Here is a 13238-nt window from a genome sequence, read left to right as displayed (position 1 = left end):
AACTACAGCCTTCAAACTGATTTTACAGCATTGGTTAAAAGTATGATTTTTAACGAATATATTTAAATCAGTGCTGTGCCTAATGTGAATACATTTAGTGTGATGCAATTAGTATTTTCAGCTACTTCATTTACATGTGTACCCATGTCTACAGGAGAGAGTTGGTATCAATTTACTTGAATTTATTTCTTAATGGCAATGATTAAAAATAAGTAAATATAGACAAGCCACACCCACTTGCCGTATTAAGAAGTTTCCCATAGAATACCAAACCTGAAAAAAGCAAAATTGTAGTAATTTAACAAGGGGTGTTCTTTGCAAAACTTAGCTGTAGGATATTACTTCATCGAGTAGAGAGTTCTACATTTGAGTGTAGAGAGTCAGTCCTCACTCTAAGTACATGCTGCTTAAAAACATCAGTCACTGTCTCCTGCATCATAAAGCCCAGACATTCTGGGCTCTCAGCAACCTCACCCCCCAAAATTCATGACCTGTAGGTTTATTGCTGTGGTTTAGTAGCTGAAACATACCATTGGTTGCTGCAGGTATCTGTTGAGTTTGGGAAGGGCCCTGGATCTGTAACTCAACCAAACTCCTTCCCTTCTCTCTGTCTGGCAGCTTCCTCCTCCCTAAGGAATTGAGCTGTAGAGTCCCACAGCTCTCACAGGGGCTGGGCTGTCCTGCCAGCACCAGAAGGGGCTTGTCCTGGGAACCCAGACCAGAGCCCTGGGCGAGGATCAGGAGGAGAATGGGATGGGAGCACATGAAACTTCCAGGGAAAGGCCCCTGCTCAGCAGTAAGGACGTGCTGCCTGGAGAGGGCTCGGTCACTGAGGGCAGAAGGGGAACAAAGCCTGGAGCCAGTCACAGCTCTGAAAAGCTGACTGACCTCTTGGGCACTCTGACAGTGTTACAACATTTTCTTTATCTTCACAGGGAGTTTTGTAAAAACCCCTGGGTTGTAAACAGTTTTCAAAATTTATTTTGGAAATTTAGTCTAGAAATTTATACTAGATGGACAGTACAGATGTACACACTCATACACCAATGCAATGTCCAAAATCTTTCCAGCTGCCTTGAAGGAAATGATCCCTGACTCACTCTGCATTGAGGCTCACTTCTGAATATCGAGTGGCTGTTACTCTCCTGAAATGAGTTTCATGCAGAGAGTAGCCTTCTTCCTGCTGCCTGGACCATTAAATCCTGGTAGGGTGTTTTGGCATTAAGTCTGCTAAAATATATTCTGTTCTTGTATTTGCTAACCACATGCTCTCTTCCTGACTGCTGAAGTGAAATCATTCCAGTTTGTCTCCTACACAGCTCAGGAATCAGCAGCCTAACCCTCCAGACATCACATGGCTTTGAACTGGACCTCTTGCTGAGCAAGGTTATTAACAAATACTCTAAATCCAGAATGCATGATAGATGTTTTTATCAGCAGTGTTGTATGGAGCCAGCAAAGTCCACAATATAATTCACCCTGAAGAGGAAGAGCTGAAAGGCATGTGATATAATAAACAGAGGTGGGAGTCAGGGGCTGGGAAGATGCCTGGCTCTGTTTCAGAAGTGCCACAATCAGTTCCCTTGGAAGCATCAGAGGAGCTGAAAGCTTTCCATGTATTTTGGGTGCATAGCACAGATTAGGGAAGATGAATGTCGGCACTTGAACTTGGGGAAAAATCGTCAGCCCTGCAGCTCTCTGAGCAGGAAAATGGGAGATAAATAGGTTACTTTGCAGAGATACACAGCTTTGAGAAATTCAAATGCACTACACCAAAAAAAGGCTTCTGGGGGTGGGAATGACAGGAGGCCATGGGCTGTGAACAGGTGTGCCCCAAACGAGCAGCAGCCAGGGCTGCCTGAGAGAGTTTTCACTGGCCGGAGGAGCCTTCCCAGCAGGGTCAGGGAACAGAGCTGGCTGGCAACCAGTCTGGGGAATGCCCCGATTTTAACACCCAGCTCTGCAGAAATCAGTCCAGTCACCAGGTGCCTAGTCCTTTATTTTTCAAGTGTTCTGGGAAGGATCTTCGTGTTTATTCTAAAACTGGGACTGCTAGCACTGTGAAATAGATGCTGTCACAGTTAATATTTAAAGTACTATTGCATTAACAAAGCATGTCAATCAAAGACTTTGTAAAACTGTAAAACTACCATAAAACTGGTAGGTTTCCTTATTGACAGCAAACCTCAGTGTTGATCGCTTCTACTTATGTTCATGTTTATCTGCCGAAAGGAAGATATGCACTCCTAAGAGTTCCACCCGTGTCAGCTGCAAGAGCACCGCCTGCTGAAGTTCAGCGCTCCCTCTCGCTGGGGAGGCGGCGCCGTGTCCCGGTGGGGCAGCGGCTCCCTCTGCTGCTGCCTTGGAGCACGGCCCTGCGCACGGAGGGGCCTTTGAACACCGCCAGGCCCCGAAACCGGCGGGCGCCCGGCACCGCCAGCCGCTGTCACTCGTGCCAGCACCCGCACGAGCCGCGGGCTCCGACACCGCTCCGCACGCTCAAGGCGCTTTAGCGGAGGGGTTGCCACACGTCCCGACAGGCCCGGCGAGGGGCAGGGGCGGCTCCGGCCCAGGGCGCAGCGCCCGCGCCACCGAGCGCCCGCCCTGAGGGCCCGGCACGGCCCCGCGCGCTCCCGCGGCCGCCGGCGCGCACGCGCCACTGGGCGGGGCCGGGGCGGAGCGCCAGTCCTGAGCTCCCATTGGCGGGGCGGGGGGGCGGGGCCGAGCTGGGGCGCGGCTGCGGTCTGTCCCAGCTGGGGCGGGGCGGAGCCCCATCCCTGAGCGCCCATTGGCGGAGGTGGCGGGGGCGGAGGCGGCGGGGGCGGGGCCGGAAGGAAGCACCGCCCCGCGCGGGTTTCCCCAGCGGCGCCGCCGAGGGTTCCGCCATGGAGGGCCCGGGGTCGTGGTCGAGCTCGGGGGGCGCGGGGCGGCCGCTGACGGAGGACGAGATGGCGGAGGTGAAGAAGGATGTAAGTGGCGGGCGGGCCGGGGGCCGGGCGCGGAGCGGCGAGTGGGGCCCGCGCGCGGGCGGGGGAGCGGAAGCGCTGTGGGAGCGGGCGGGGGACGCGGCGCGGGGGCGGCGGGCGGGACGGGACCGGCCCGGCCCGGCGGCGCGTCCGGGAAGGCGGCGGGGAATCTCGAGCACGGCTCTGCCCTCCGCGGTCCCCCGGCGTGAGGCTGATCGTGACTCGCGGATCCCGGGCCCGGAGCTCGCCCCGCGCTCCCGCCGTGCCGGGGCCTGCGCTGCAGGGGCAGGGCTGCGCGGCTGCACGGCTCGGGCCTCCCGGTGCCTGCGCCGCCCTGGAGCGCAGGAGGCAGCAGACGGGAGGAGTAATGTGGTACCCAGAGCATGGCTGAAAATGTGTGTGCTGCTCCTGGTGCCAGTAAAACTCTCTCTTAGAAAGCGTGGATATCTTCGTTGGGTATACTTAGGTACTTTTTATTGAAGCTTATTGTTCTCTAATTTCTTGAGTTTTCCCCTATACTTGTTCACCGATGTCTGGAATCTGAGGGAAGACTTCATCCTGATTCACTCTTGATTAATTTACCTCAACCTGAGACTGGGAAGCAATGTACTAACCAACCTCAAAAAGTGATTGCTTAATTAAAAAAAAAAAAAGAAAATCACAGTTTATCACTTATTTTTTGCCTATCCATGGTTCTATTTGCAATTTACAGTATCTTAAGTTTGATTCATTAGGGTTTTTTAATATTCTTTTAAAGTACAGTGAAGACTGCCCGCAGTTTGGTTTTTGTTTCTTTCTAGCTTGATGCTTAAGTGATTTCCTTTAAATGCTTTGTCATAGTTCTGTGAGACATGTTTTCAAGCTGGTACTCGTTTCCACAGGGTAATACTGCAATAGGTGCCATTGGGTAGTTACACCAAAAAAGGATAAAAGCTACTTGAGTCAGACACAATAGATGTAACATGACAGGTATGTTAGTCTGGGTCAGGGACTGAACCCACGGCTGCATCTCACAGAAGTGCATGATTGTCACTTCAGCCCTTAACCTTACAGGTCCTCCCACAGTGCTTGGAGCAGAAAGGATGGAAATCTTAGGTAGAAACAAATAACATTTGTTTTATCATCAAAATGCAGTCCCATCAATCTGACTTTAGAGCTCCTGCACTCAGATTTTAAATGTTGTGGCTTCACAACTGACTTGGCTCTCTCAGAGCTGTTCAGGTAACTTTGATGGGATCTCTGCAAGCCTGGGTGCTGTGTTAGCAGAAGCACTGTGTGTGACAGGGGACAGCATACCTCAGGAAGCTAAAACTGGCAAGGACATCCTGGTCTGGGCAAGCTTGTCTTGGGGAGGAGTTATAAAGTTTGGAGTCATGCAGTTAAGAGCTGAGAAGGATGAGGATGAGCCGTATAAAATCACTCATACAATAAAATAGGGCTACAAAAGACAAAAAGTAGCCACTAATGTTGTTGAGAGTACATACGTTTATGGATAAAAGTGCATGTATTTTGGATATCAGTAATTTGTTGAACCTGTCAATAGTGTAAATAAATAATTAAATTTTGTAAATAAATGGGTTTATTTACAGACCTTTTGAATTGTTAGTATATTCATGCTGTTGTTTTGAGCCTGCTTTTGCTCAATGTACAGCAAACATCAATAGCTGCAGTATTTTGGAGTTGTGGCTCAAGGATACAACGGTATGGAAATGTGGCAATCAGATGATCAGTGAAAATGGGTGTATTTGTAGACAGTGAGTAGGTGCTGTTTGCTATAATTTCATTTTTACTTGACTGTTTTGAAATGTGCTAACCTCAGACCTTATGTAAGCATAACTTCTATGGGTAGTCACCATATTTCTTAACAAGTGTTGGATCTCCTGAGTTCAAAGAGATAATGAAAGCGATAATTAGGGAACCGTCTTTTAAAAGAATCTTTTACACTGAGAAAAATCTCAACCAAGTAACACAGCAGCAGCCTTAAAAATTCTTCTGCTAACCTGCATCAAAATCATATAGGTTCCAACCACAGGCTTCTAAATAATGTGAAATGTTGGCTAATACTAGTTTGTTTTGTTTTCCAGGCTTTGGAAAGGATGCGTCCTTACCTGTGTGATAAGATCATAGCTGAGAGACACTTTGATTACCTGCGTTCCAAGAAAATACTCACTAGGGAGGACACAGAAGAAATTTCTGCTCGATCTTCCAGTAGGAAGAAAACTGGGAAGTTATTGGACTACTTAGCAGAAAATCCAAAGGGACTGGATACTTTGATTGAATCTATCAGACGAGAAAGAACACAAAACTTCCTGTTACAAAAGATAACTGATGTAGTGCTAAAAGTCAAAAATGAAAAGCTTGAAGCTCTTAAAGGTAACAAATTTTTAATGCTGTGTAAGACATAGGTTTTATTTGGAGGGTCTGCAAAATTAAAATCCAAAACTAAAGTCATCCTCTGATATTTGGAGCAACATATTTGGAAATATTACTGGTTTGTGTTTAAGATCCTAGTGCATGTATCCTGGCTTTTCCTTTTTACTGTCTGAACACGTCCATCATAAATAACAAGTAGCAAAAAAAAACCCTGTTGTATTGTTATGATGGATAAATCTGTCTTCACATTTCAGTTTTGCTTTACAAATATGTATGGTTATCTTCCATCTTGCATTTCTCTTCGAGCTGTTTGCTGCAGGGGCAGGATGCTCTGGTTTAGTTAAACTTTGTGCTGAGCAGAAGATACACTAGCAAACGCAGCTTGAGGGGAGTTCCCTTCAATGCCACAGCTTTAAAGTAGACACTGTAAATACATGTGTGTGTTTTTCCATACAGGCTTAGAGGTTTTGCTGACACCCAAACCTTGAAGTGACTGTGTGTACTCACAGTTTAAGGCAGAGAAAGAAAGCATAGGTTTTCTACACCAAAAGTGTTACTTCCCCTTCCACACCCATCAAAAGGCAAATAGAGAATGAAGAAGTAGGTTCTAACCGTAGAGATGAAGGGCCGGAGGTTTGCTCTGGCTTCAGGTAAAATAGCCTGAAATGCTGTCCACTTTGGAACAAAACCAGCAGGTGAAGCTCTTAAAAGTTTGAAGAACACAGTGAGAAAAATTTTTAAAAAGTTGGACCAAAGGGCTAAAGTGACTTTCTAAAATGGACTTTAAGTTACAGTGCATCTTTGTCAAGTACTGTCTGGTACTTGAGTACAGAGAAACTATTCATAGTTTCTATTCTAGACACCCTGCATGTTTGTTTTTTAATTTGTCAGAAATTCTGGATGTCACAGGTGAGATGAAGGGTTAGTCTGTTGAAAATATGGACAGTTGATTTTTGACAGTCTTACTGATATTAAATCACAGCACAGTTGAAGATGTCCTCATACTGTAATTAAATCCAGTATCTGTTTTTTTGTCTTAGGTTTAAGCTGCAGCACCTGTATGACCTCACTGTATGGAGGAACAAATAACCTTTCTAGATCATTTTCTGATGAATCTAATTTTCTGGATAAAACAAAAGACAAAGAATCTACCCAGATACATCACCCAGAAGAAGATTATAGCACCGCTGCATTTGTGTCTGCTGTCTCTCTTCATTCAATGAATTTGCCAATTGCAGAGATGGGAAATTCACAGTGCAGTGTTTTCTCAGCCACCCTCCCAGGGCCTGGAGACCCTGGTGCACCCCCCCTGCCCCCAGAGCTCCAGTCAGACCAGCAGGAGCCATGCACTAGTTCAAGTGACAATTGCTTCTTGCCTTTAAGATCGCGTTCCGTTCAGCCACAGTGAACGCAGTGACTTTCATCTGTTCATCTGAATGGTACTGAAGCTTTGTGGGATGGCTCATGAAGGTTAAAAAATGTTTTCAAACTGTTAGGAAAATTGGAGGAAATAATCTATGCAATTTCTATTTCAATTTTGTAATTGTGTGATGCTGGTGCTGCTTGACTTTTTTTGTTTGTTTTGTTTTTAGGGAGCTTTGTACAAAATATTGTGGTGTTACACCAACAAATGTTTCTTTTTTAAACCAATGTGTATGAGATTTCACATTTAGTGTATTAGATTTCACACCAGCAGATACTTTAGCTGGACTTATAAAACAAATGGTTTTTTTCTTTCTGCAGAAACTAACAAATCAGCTTTTCTTAATGTTTCTGTGATGGGCACACTGGGGAAGATGGTTAGGAAAAATACTGAGTATGGAAAAAAATCTGAACTAAAAACTTAAGCTTACTTAACTGGATAAATGAGTTTAAGCTTTTTGGTAAGTGTTTCTCACTAGGATAAATTCTGCTCTCCATGTATATGTGTGCTGCTCCATTTGAAAAAAAAACCTCATGCTTATTAGCAAGGAGTTTCTTCCATGTGTGAACTTTGTCCTACTGGTACATAAAAAGGCATCAGTATCACAAATACACTTCTGCAGGCCTCAGTGTATTCTTCTTGTATATTAGTTAAAGATTCCTGATTTGAGATGCACTTTAAATATAAATTCTCTTTAGTACTGGAAAAGGAATGTAAACTGCTCTAATGGCATTGTGAGGGCTGTAAGAAAACATTATTGTAGGATGCTCTTAAGGAGCAAAGCTTGTATGCTTTGTCCCACTAGGGAAGCAGAGGAGAAGCTGTGTGACACAAAATATCTGTACCTGAAGGACTCTTGGAAATACGGCACTTCAAATGCCTCCTCTTCAAAGCAGACAGACAGGTTTACATTTCAAATTGTTTAGAATCAAATGCATTTTAAACTGTTTCAACATGGGAAGGTTCTCATTTCTTGCCACCATGTAACATACTGAATTCCTCTCATACTCGAATTGTAGCCTACCTTTTGTGCAGGTGCCTATAATAATTTCAAAATGACTTGGTGGATTCTTAATTTGACATGTGTACAGCTGTGTTCTGCAGTACTACACTCTAAAGTGATGGGGTGTTTTCAGTATATCAAAGGGCAGGTTTGTATTTAAGGTCCTAAATGATTTTGGCTCTCATGCTAAAGAATGGCCATGGAATGCCACTCCAATGCACTCCAGGGTATTGTTACTAAACTGTTCTCCTTTTGTGGAGACAGGCCACCTGCAGGACTTCAGTATAGTCTCTCTAAATTGCTGTTCACTCTTATTCTGGTTCTGGAAGTAGATTAAAATCAAATGCAGTGTTCAACTACACTCCATCCCAAGTATATCAACATCTTACATGTGAGAAAGATGTGCTTATAAAAATCCTTGTTTTTCTTGTCTACATCTACAATCATATACTGTCCAGACAGTGAAAATGCTTTTCAGTGGAACTGCTTAGATGAGATGGCACTCTGGAAATTAAGTGCCTAAATATGCAAGCCAAACTTTGTTCTTTAACATGAAATTAAGGATAGGATGAACTTCCTCTCTTCCTTTAACTTGAATTGTAGTTGCACCTACCTGGGACATCTAGAGAGTGATTTGTCTAAATGCCCACTGTAACCACTTAAAGAACTGTGCTTAGGCTTAAGTCCCTTCTGGGTTCTTGTAAAGAGAAGAGAGTGAGCAGGGTTGGCCTTAACAGAGAAAATGCACCAGCTCAGGGTGGAGGCTGCCTTGCTGCTCCCCATCCTGCCCCGTGCAGTGTGCAGCCTGCAGGGACCACTCCCAGTGGAGCCTACAAACCTGAGACCTTGAGTGAATGTATTGTCTTTCCAAATGTCTGTAATGTGCATTTTTAAAACGTGTTTTTATCACAACTTTTGGAATAAAATCTTTTGTATAATTGCCTGTTTTTCTGTCTGCCTCTCTCATTTTTAAGATGTACAGGTTGCAAGAGCAGTTCATGCCATTACCTTGATGTGTGGTTTTGGTTTTGTTCTCCTTGTCTTTTTAAGAAGTTTGTCTCTGGTGGAAAGACTGACTTAATGTGAAACGCCTGTGCCGGTAGGACTGCACTCAAGAACAGCCTGTAAGGAAAACATGCATGTGAAATCACCAGCTCTGCTGCTTAAGTAGTTCCTGCAGTTCTGACTACTAGTACTAACCTGAATCTTGGTTTTTTTCAAATGACTCTATTGCTCAACTTCCTACGGATGTGAGAAGAGTTGCTTCCAACCACGCATATCTTGATTTCATTCTTAAATTAAGATTTTTATTAAAAGCAGGGGAGAAACAAAAACTTTGAGTGCTGAGAAGCATGACAAAAAAGGATTTGCAAATGCTGCAAGCACTGTGGTGTCTCACTTCAGTGGTCGTTTTCATTGTACTTTGTGTATAGGGCTTACTTCAAAAGAATGACATAGTATTGATTATGAGCAATCGGCTGGATATGGTTGAGTGTCTTTACAATAAGGAAGTGATCATAGTGTAACCAAAACCAAAACCCCTTCCTCAGATCTTATCCTGCTTCTGGTAGTATAAGTCATCTGAACATAGAATCATAACATGTGCTGAGTTGGAAGGGACTCATGAAGACCCCCGAGCCCAATTCCCAGCGCTGCTCAGGACACCCCAAGAGTCACAGCCTGTGCCTGAGAGTGTTGCCCAAGCCCTGAGCTCCGCCAGGCTGGTATTGTGACCGCTGCCCTGGGGAGCTGTCCCAGTGCCCAAACACCCTCTGGATGAAAAAGCTTTTCCAGATACCCAACCTCAGCCTGTCCTGCCCTTCATCCCCTTCGAACAGCACCAGTATTTTAGCTGATGCGGTAATGTGCGTATGAGTCAATCACAAGGGAGGTCTAGTACAAACTTGGTCCAACAAATTTGAAAAATCTGTTTTGGTCCAGATATCTCCTGGAGCAGTGATAATCAGCGCTGTGTCTGCCCTAGGGTAGCCGGTGGTCGGACATTAATGAAAACTCGTTTTCCCTCTGCTTAGGCCTCCAGGTGTGAAAAGGGAGACAGGCGGGTTGGCTCGGTTTCGTGTCTGAATTTCGGTGTCTGGTGACTCGAAGGGAAGCGCCCCGGCTCCGGCGGGAGCCTGCCGCCCCCCGCGCACCGCGGCTCCCCTCCGCCGGCCCCGCGCGGGCCCCGGGCCGGCGGCAGCGCGGGCCGGAACTCTCGGCGCGGGCGCGGTTTCCGCGGGCGGTGCGAGGCGCGGCCCCGCCATGGCGGCGGAGGGGGAGGACCCGCTGGGCTATTTCGCGGCCTACGGCAGCTCCAGCTCCGACTCGGAGCCCGACGAGCCGCGGCCCGAGGAGCGCCCGGCGGGAGCCGGCGCGGCCTCGGGGGGCACCCCGGGGCGGCCGCGGCTGCCGCCGCCCGACGAGCTCTTCCGTCGGGTGTCGCAGCCGCCCGCCTTCCTCTACAACCCTCTCAACAAGGAGATCGACTGGGAGAGCCGCGTCCTGCGGGCGCCCGAGGAGGTGCGTGGGGCGCGGGGCGAACCGCGGCGGCGCCGGGCCCGCCACGGGCCCCCGGGCCGCCGTGACGGGCGCTCTGCTCTCTCCCGCAGCCCCCAAGGGAGTTCAAGGTGTGGAGGAGCAACGCCGTGCCCCCGCCGGAGACCTACAGCCCGCCCGAGAAGCCGCCGCCGCCGGCCCCCACCCTCGACATGGCCATAAAGTGGTCCAACATCTACGAGGACAACGGCGACGACGCGCCCCGCCAGGCCGGCAAAGCCAAGTTCCTGCCGGACGAGGAGCAGGAGCCCCTGGAGTCGGGTGAGGCGCTGGCTGAGGCGGTGTGCCTCGCGCGGGAGGCGGTGCGCGCTGCCGGAGCCCTGCCGGGCGGGCGGGAGGCTGCCCCGGCTGCCCTGCGTGCCCTGGGCCCGGGGGAAGCTCTGCTGGCTCCTCCTGCTCCACTGCTGCCCAAGGGCAGAGCGCTCTGGCCGCAGGGGTGGGCGGGCTGCAGTGCCGGTGGTTTGGCTTTCCTGGATTCAACACAGACCCTCGAGCAGTCCCTCTGCTCCTCTCCCTCTGTCATTAGCAGGGAAGCATCAGAGTCTGTGGCACTGTAGTTCTATGAAACCAACAGGTTCACTCGTGGTGCTACTAAAACTGAAGGTGGTGTAAAAGCTTCAGGTGCTTTACACTGAGGTGTTGACCTTAGTAGTAGAAGTAGGTCATTACAAGCTGTAATGGTAATTTAGGAAGTAAAGAAATATTTGATAGGTGGGAGGATTTGTTTTTTTTAATTGCTGGAGGAAGAGAATAGCCAGCAATAACCAAGAGAACAGAACCAAAAAAGAAATTCCGAGCTTTCAGGACACGCAGTAATGTTTTCATTCATTGGTAAATTTGTCAACAAAGCTTTTCCAAAAGAAGGATTTTTTTGCTGTCTTGCCTGTTTTTTGGTTCTGGGTGTTCTTTCCCAGCAGCAGTTTTTATGACTTTCTCCATGTGTTTTGTGTTTTCTCCGTCCATGCATTTCTCTTAGTCAGCCTTCATCCAAAGGAAGAAGATAAAATGTTAATTGATCTTGACATTACTTCCTGCTTCAAAAATGTCATTTTCTAGCTTTTCCTATTAGCTAGTCAAATAATATTTTTTTTTTAGAACAGGTACTGTATAGTAGCATAAAGCCTCTTTTTAGTTGCCTACAGTGGTTTGTGGCAGTAATAAGAAGTAACCATTCCTGTTTTGTACACATAGTGTCTGCATTGCAAAAATGAGGATGTTGTCAGTTAATGCTACAGTGTCTTTTTCCCAGCTATCTCAGATGTGGTTAAGTCGGTTGTTCTGAGACAGGATGGTGTTGAAGAGAAAGAACTGGCTTTGCTGACTTTCATTAACCTTTCTTTTATTTAAAGATGGTGAAAAAGACGATGAACCAGCTTCTGCTAAGAAACGTAAAGTAGAGTCTGGAGAGCAGGCAAAGAAGAAGAAGAAGAAGGTATAAGCAGGGTGTTTTGGATTTAGACATAATGAGAATTTCAAGGAACTTGGATTCCAGTGCTGGAATGGGAAACAAATATGTGTTTACTGCATTTCTCTCTCGGGTAGGGAATTTTATTTCTGTAGTATGCTTGCCTTTTGGAAAGCACACAATTAAATGGACAGTGTTGTGGTAGAACTTGTTTACAGAACAAAATTTAAACCTGTTTATTTGAAACAAGGATTTAGGTGAAAGATCCATTGCCATGGATACTCGTGCTCGTGCAGGTTACAGGGCTTCACAGGATTTTGTTTATCAAGAAACCTGGTAACATGCGTTTTTCTGGACTGACTTTTCCATTGTGTCAAAACCTTTTATAAAGGAGTATGTACTAAAGATTTTTTAGGTGTGATATGTTCACATAATGTTGTTTTTAAATATATGTATAGATGCAAATAGTCACTGGAATAAAACGACATTTGAAAACATCTGTGGTATAAATATTGCATTGCATGCTTGGTGAAATAGGAGCAATGAATTCTGTATTATATGCCATTCACTGATATGTGACTTAACAGATTCCTCAGGGCTTTTTTCTTTAAATAAATACAGAACTACAAACTGAAAAAAAATGGACCTAAAATTGAGTTTAATGTTTTATAATTATTCTGATATTATCAGATCTTCTTCAGTGAAACAGGAGACCAACTGATGGAGGGAGAATTGAAGCATGTAATGTGTTCTTCCTGAAACAGAAAATAGAATCAAGATATTTATGTGGACAAAAATTATGACAAAGCTATGATAGAGTCTTTGCTGCCAAATTGTATTTATTTCAGTACAAACAGTTGGTAGTCTTCTCAAAGTGCTACCCAGTATATGTTGCATTTGTGGTATGCTGCTGACTGGGTTTTTGGGTCTGTATATGTTGGTACCAACTTGTACTGGATTGGAGAAAAGGTTGCTGTATATTTTCAGATAAAGATTCTGTGCCTTAAAAAATCTGCAGTGAGATTAGTGCCTGCTAGTAGAGGTTCCTGTAATTAAATTGTTAATGTAAAAATTTTTGTTTTCTATTTTCCTTCTGTCTTGGACTAGCTTTACTTTGGCAGAACAGATTCTATATACATATGTGCTAATATGGTGTTCATATATTTTAAGTGATTTTAAGAGATTTTTTTAAACCTCAATATATAGAAAAAATGTATTCATTTTCAGTAAATATATGAAGTTATTAAGAAGTTATGCAATTCTAGCCTTGGCAGTGTGATAATGCTTTCTCTGGATCCTTGTCTACCTGCAGACTACAACTGCTCCTTGCCAGTTTCACAGGCTGTGGGGCCAAATCTGTGATACTTGACACAGCTGAGGGCTCCTGTGCCCACCTTTCCTAGTGCAAACCCAGGTACCAGCCACTGTCCTGGCAAGCTGCAGGATGAGGGATACTGTCATGGCAGAGCTTATGGAGTGCCAGCTCTCTGTAGGGTTTCTCAAAATACCCCA

The 13238-nt window shown here is 45.9% G+C and overlaps 2 protein-coding genes across 2 annotated transcripts; both read left to right on the top strand.

Annotated features, from left to right (window-relative positions):
* The first annotated feature begins 2836 nt into the window (after window positions 1–2836).
* BCL10 (BCL10 immune signaling adaptor) lies at window positions 2837–8712 on the top strand. The gene is made up of 3 exons (XM_084211648.1): window positions 2837–2969; window positions 5051–5339; window positions 6380–8712. The coding sequence occupies exons 1-3, from the start codon at window positions 2886–2888 to the stop codon at window positions 6745–6747; spliced, it is 741 nt and encodes a 246-aa protein (XP_084067774.1). The 5' UTR covers window positions 2837–2885; the 3' UTR covers window positions 6748–8712.
* A 1303-nt stretch (window positions 8713–10015) lies between these two features.
* On the top strand, window positions 10016–12729 carry LOC311156792 (UPF0690 protein C1orf52 homolog). The gene is made up of 3 exons (XM_084211033.1): window positions 10016–10285; window positions 10375–10582; window positions 11671–12729. Exons 1-3 carry the CDS (start codon window positions 10028–10030, stop codon window positions 11757–11759), a joined length of 555 nt encoding a protein of 184 aa, XP_084067159.1. The 5' UTR covers window positions 10016–10027; the 3' UTR covers window positions 11760–12729.
* Window positions 12730–13238: the final 509 nt, after the last annotated feature.

Source organism: Fringilla coelebs, assembly GCF_963513975.1.
Source record: "Fringilla coelebs genome assembly, chromosome: 9".
Classification (NCBI taxonomy): Eukaryota; Metazoa; Chordata; class Aves; order Passeriformes; family Fringillidae; genus Fringilla; species Fringilla coelebs.
This window is presented reverse-complemented; position numbering and strand designations above follow the sequence as displayed.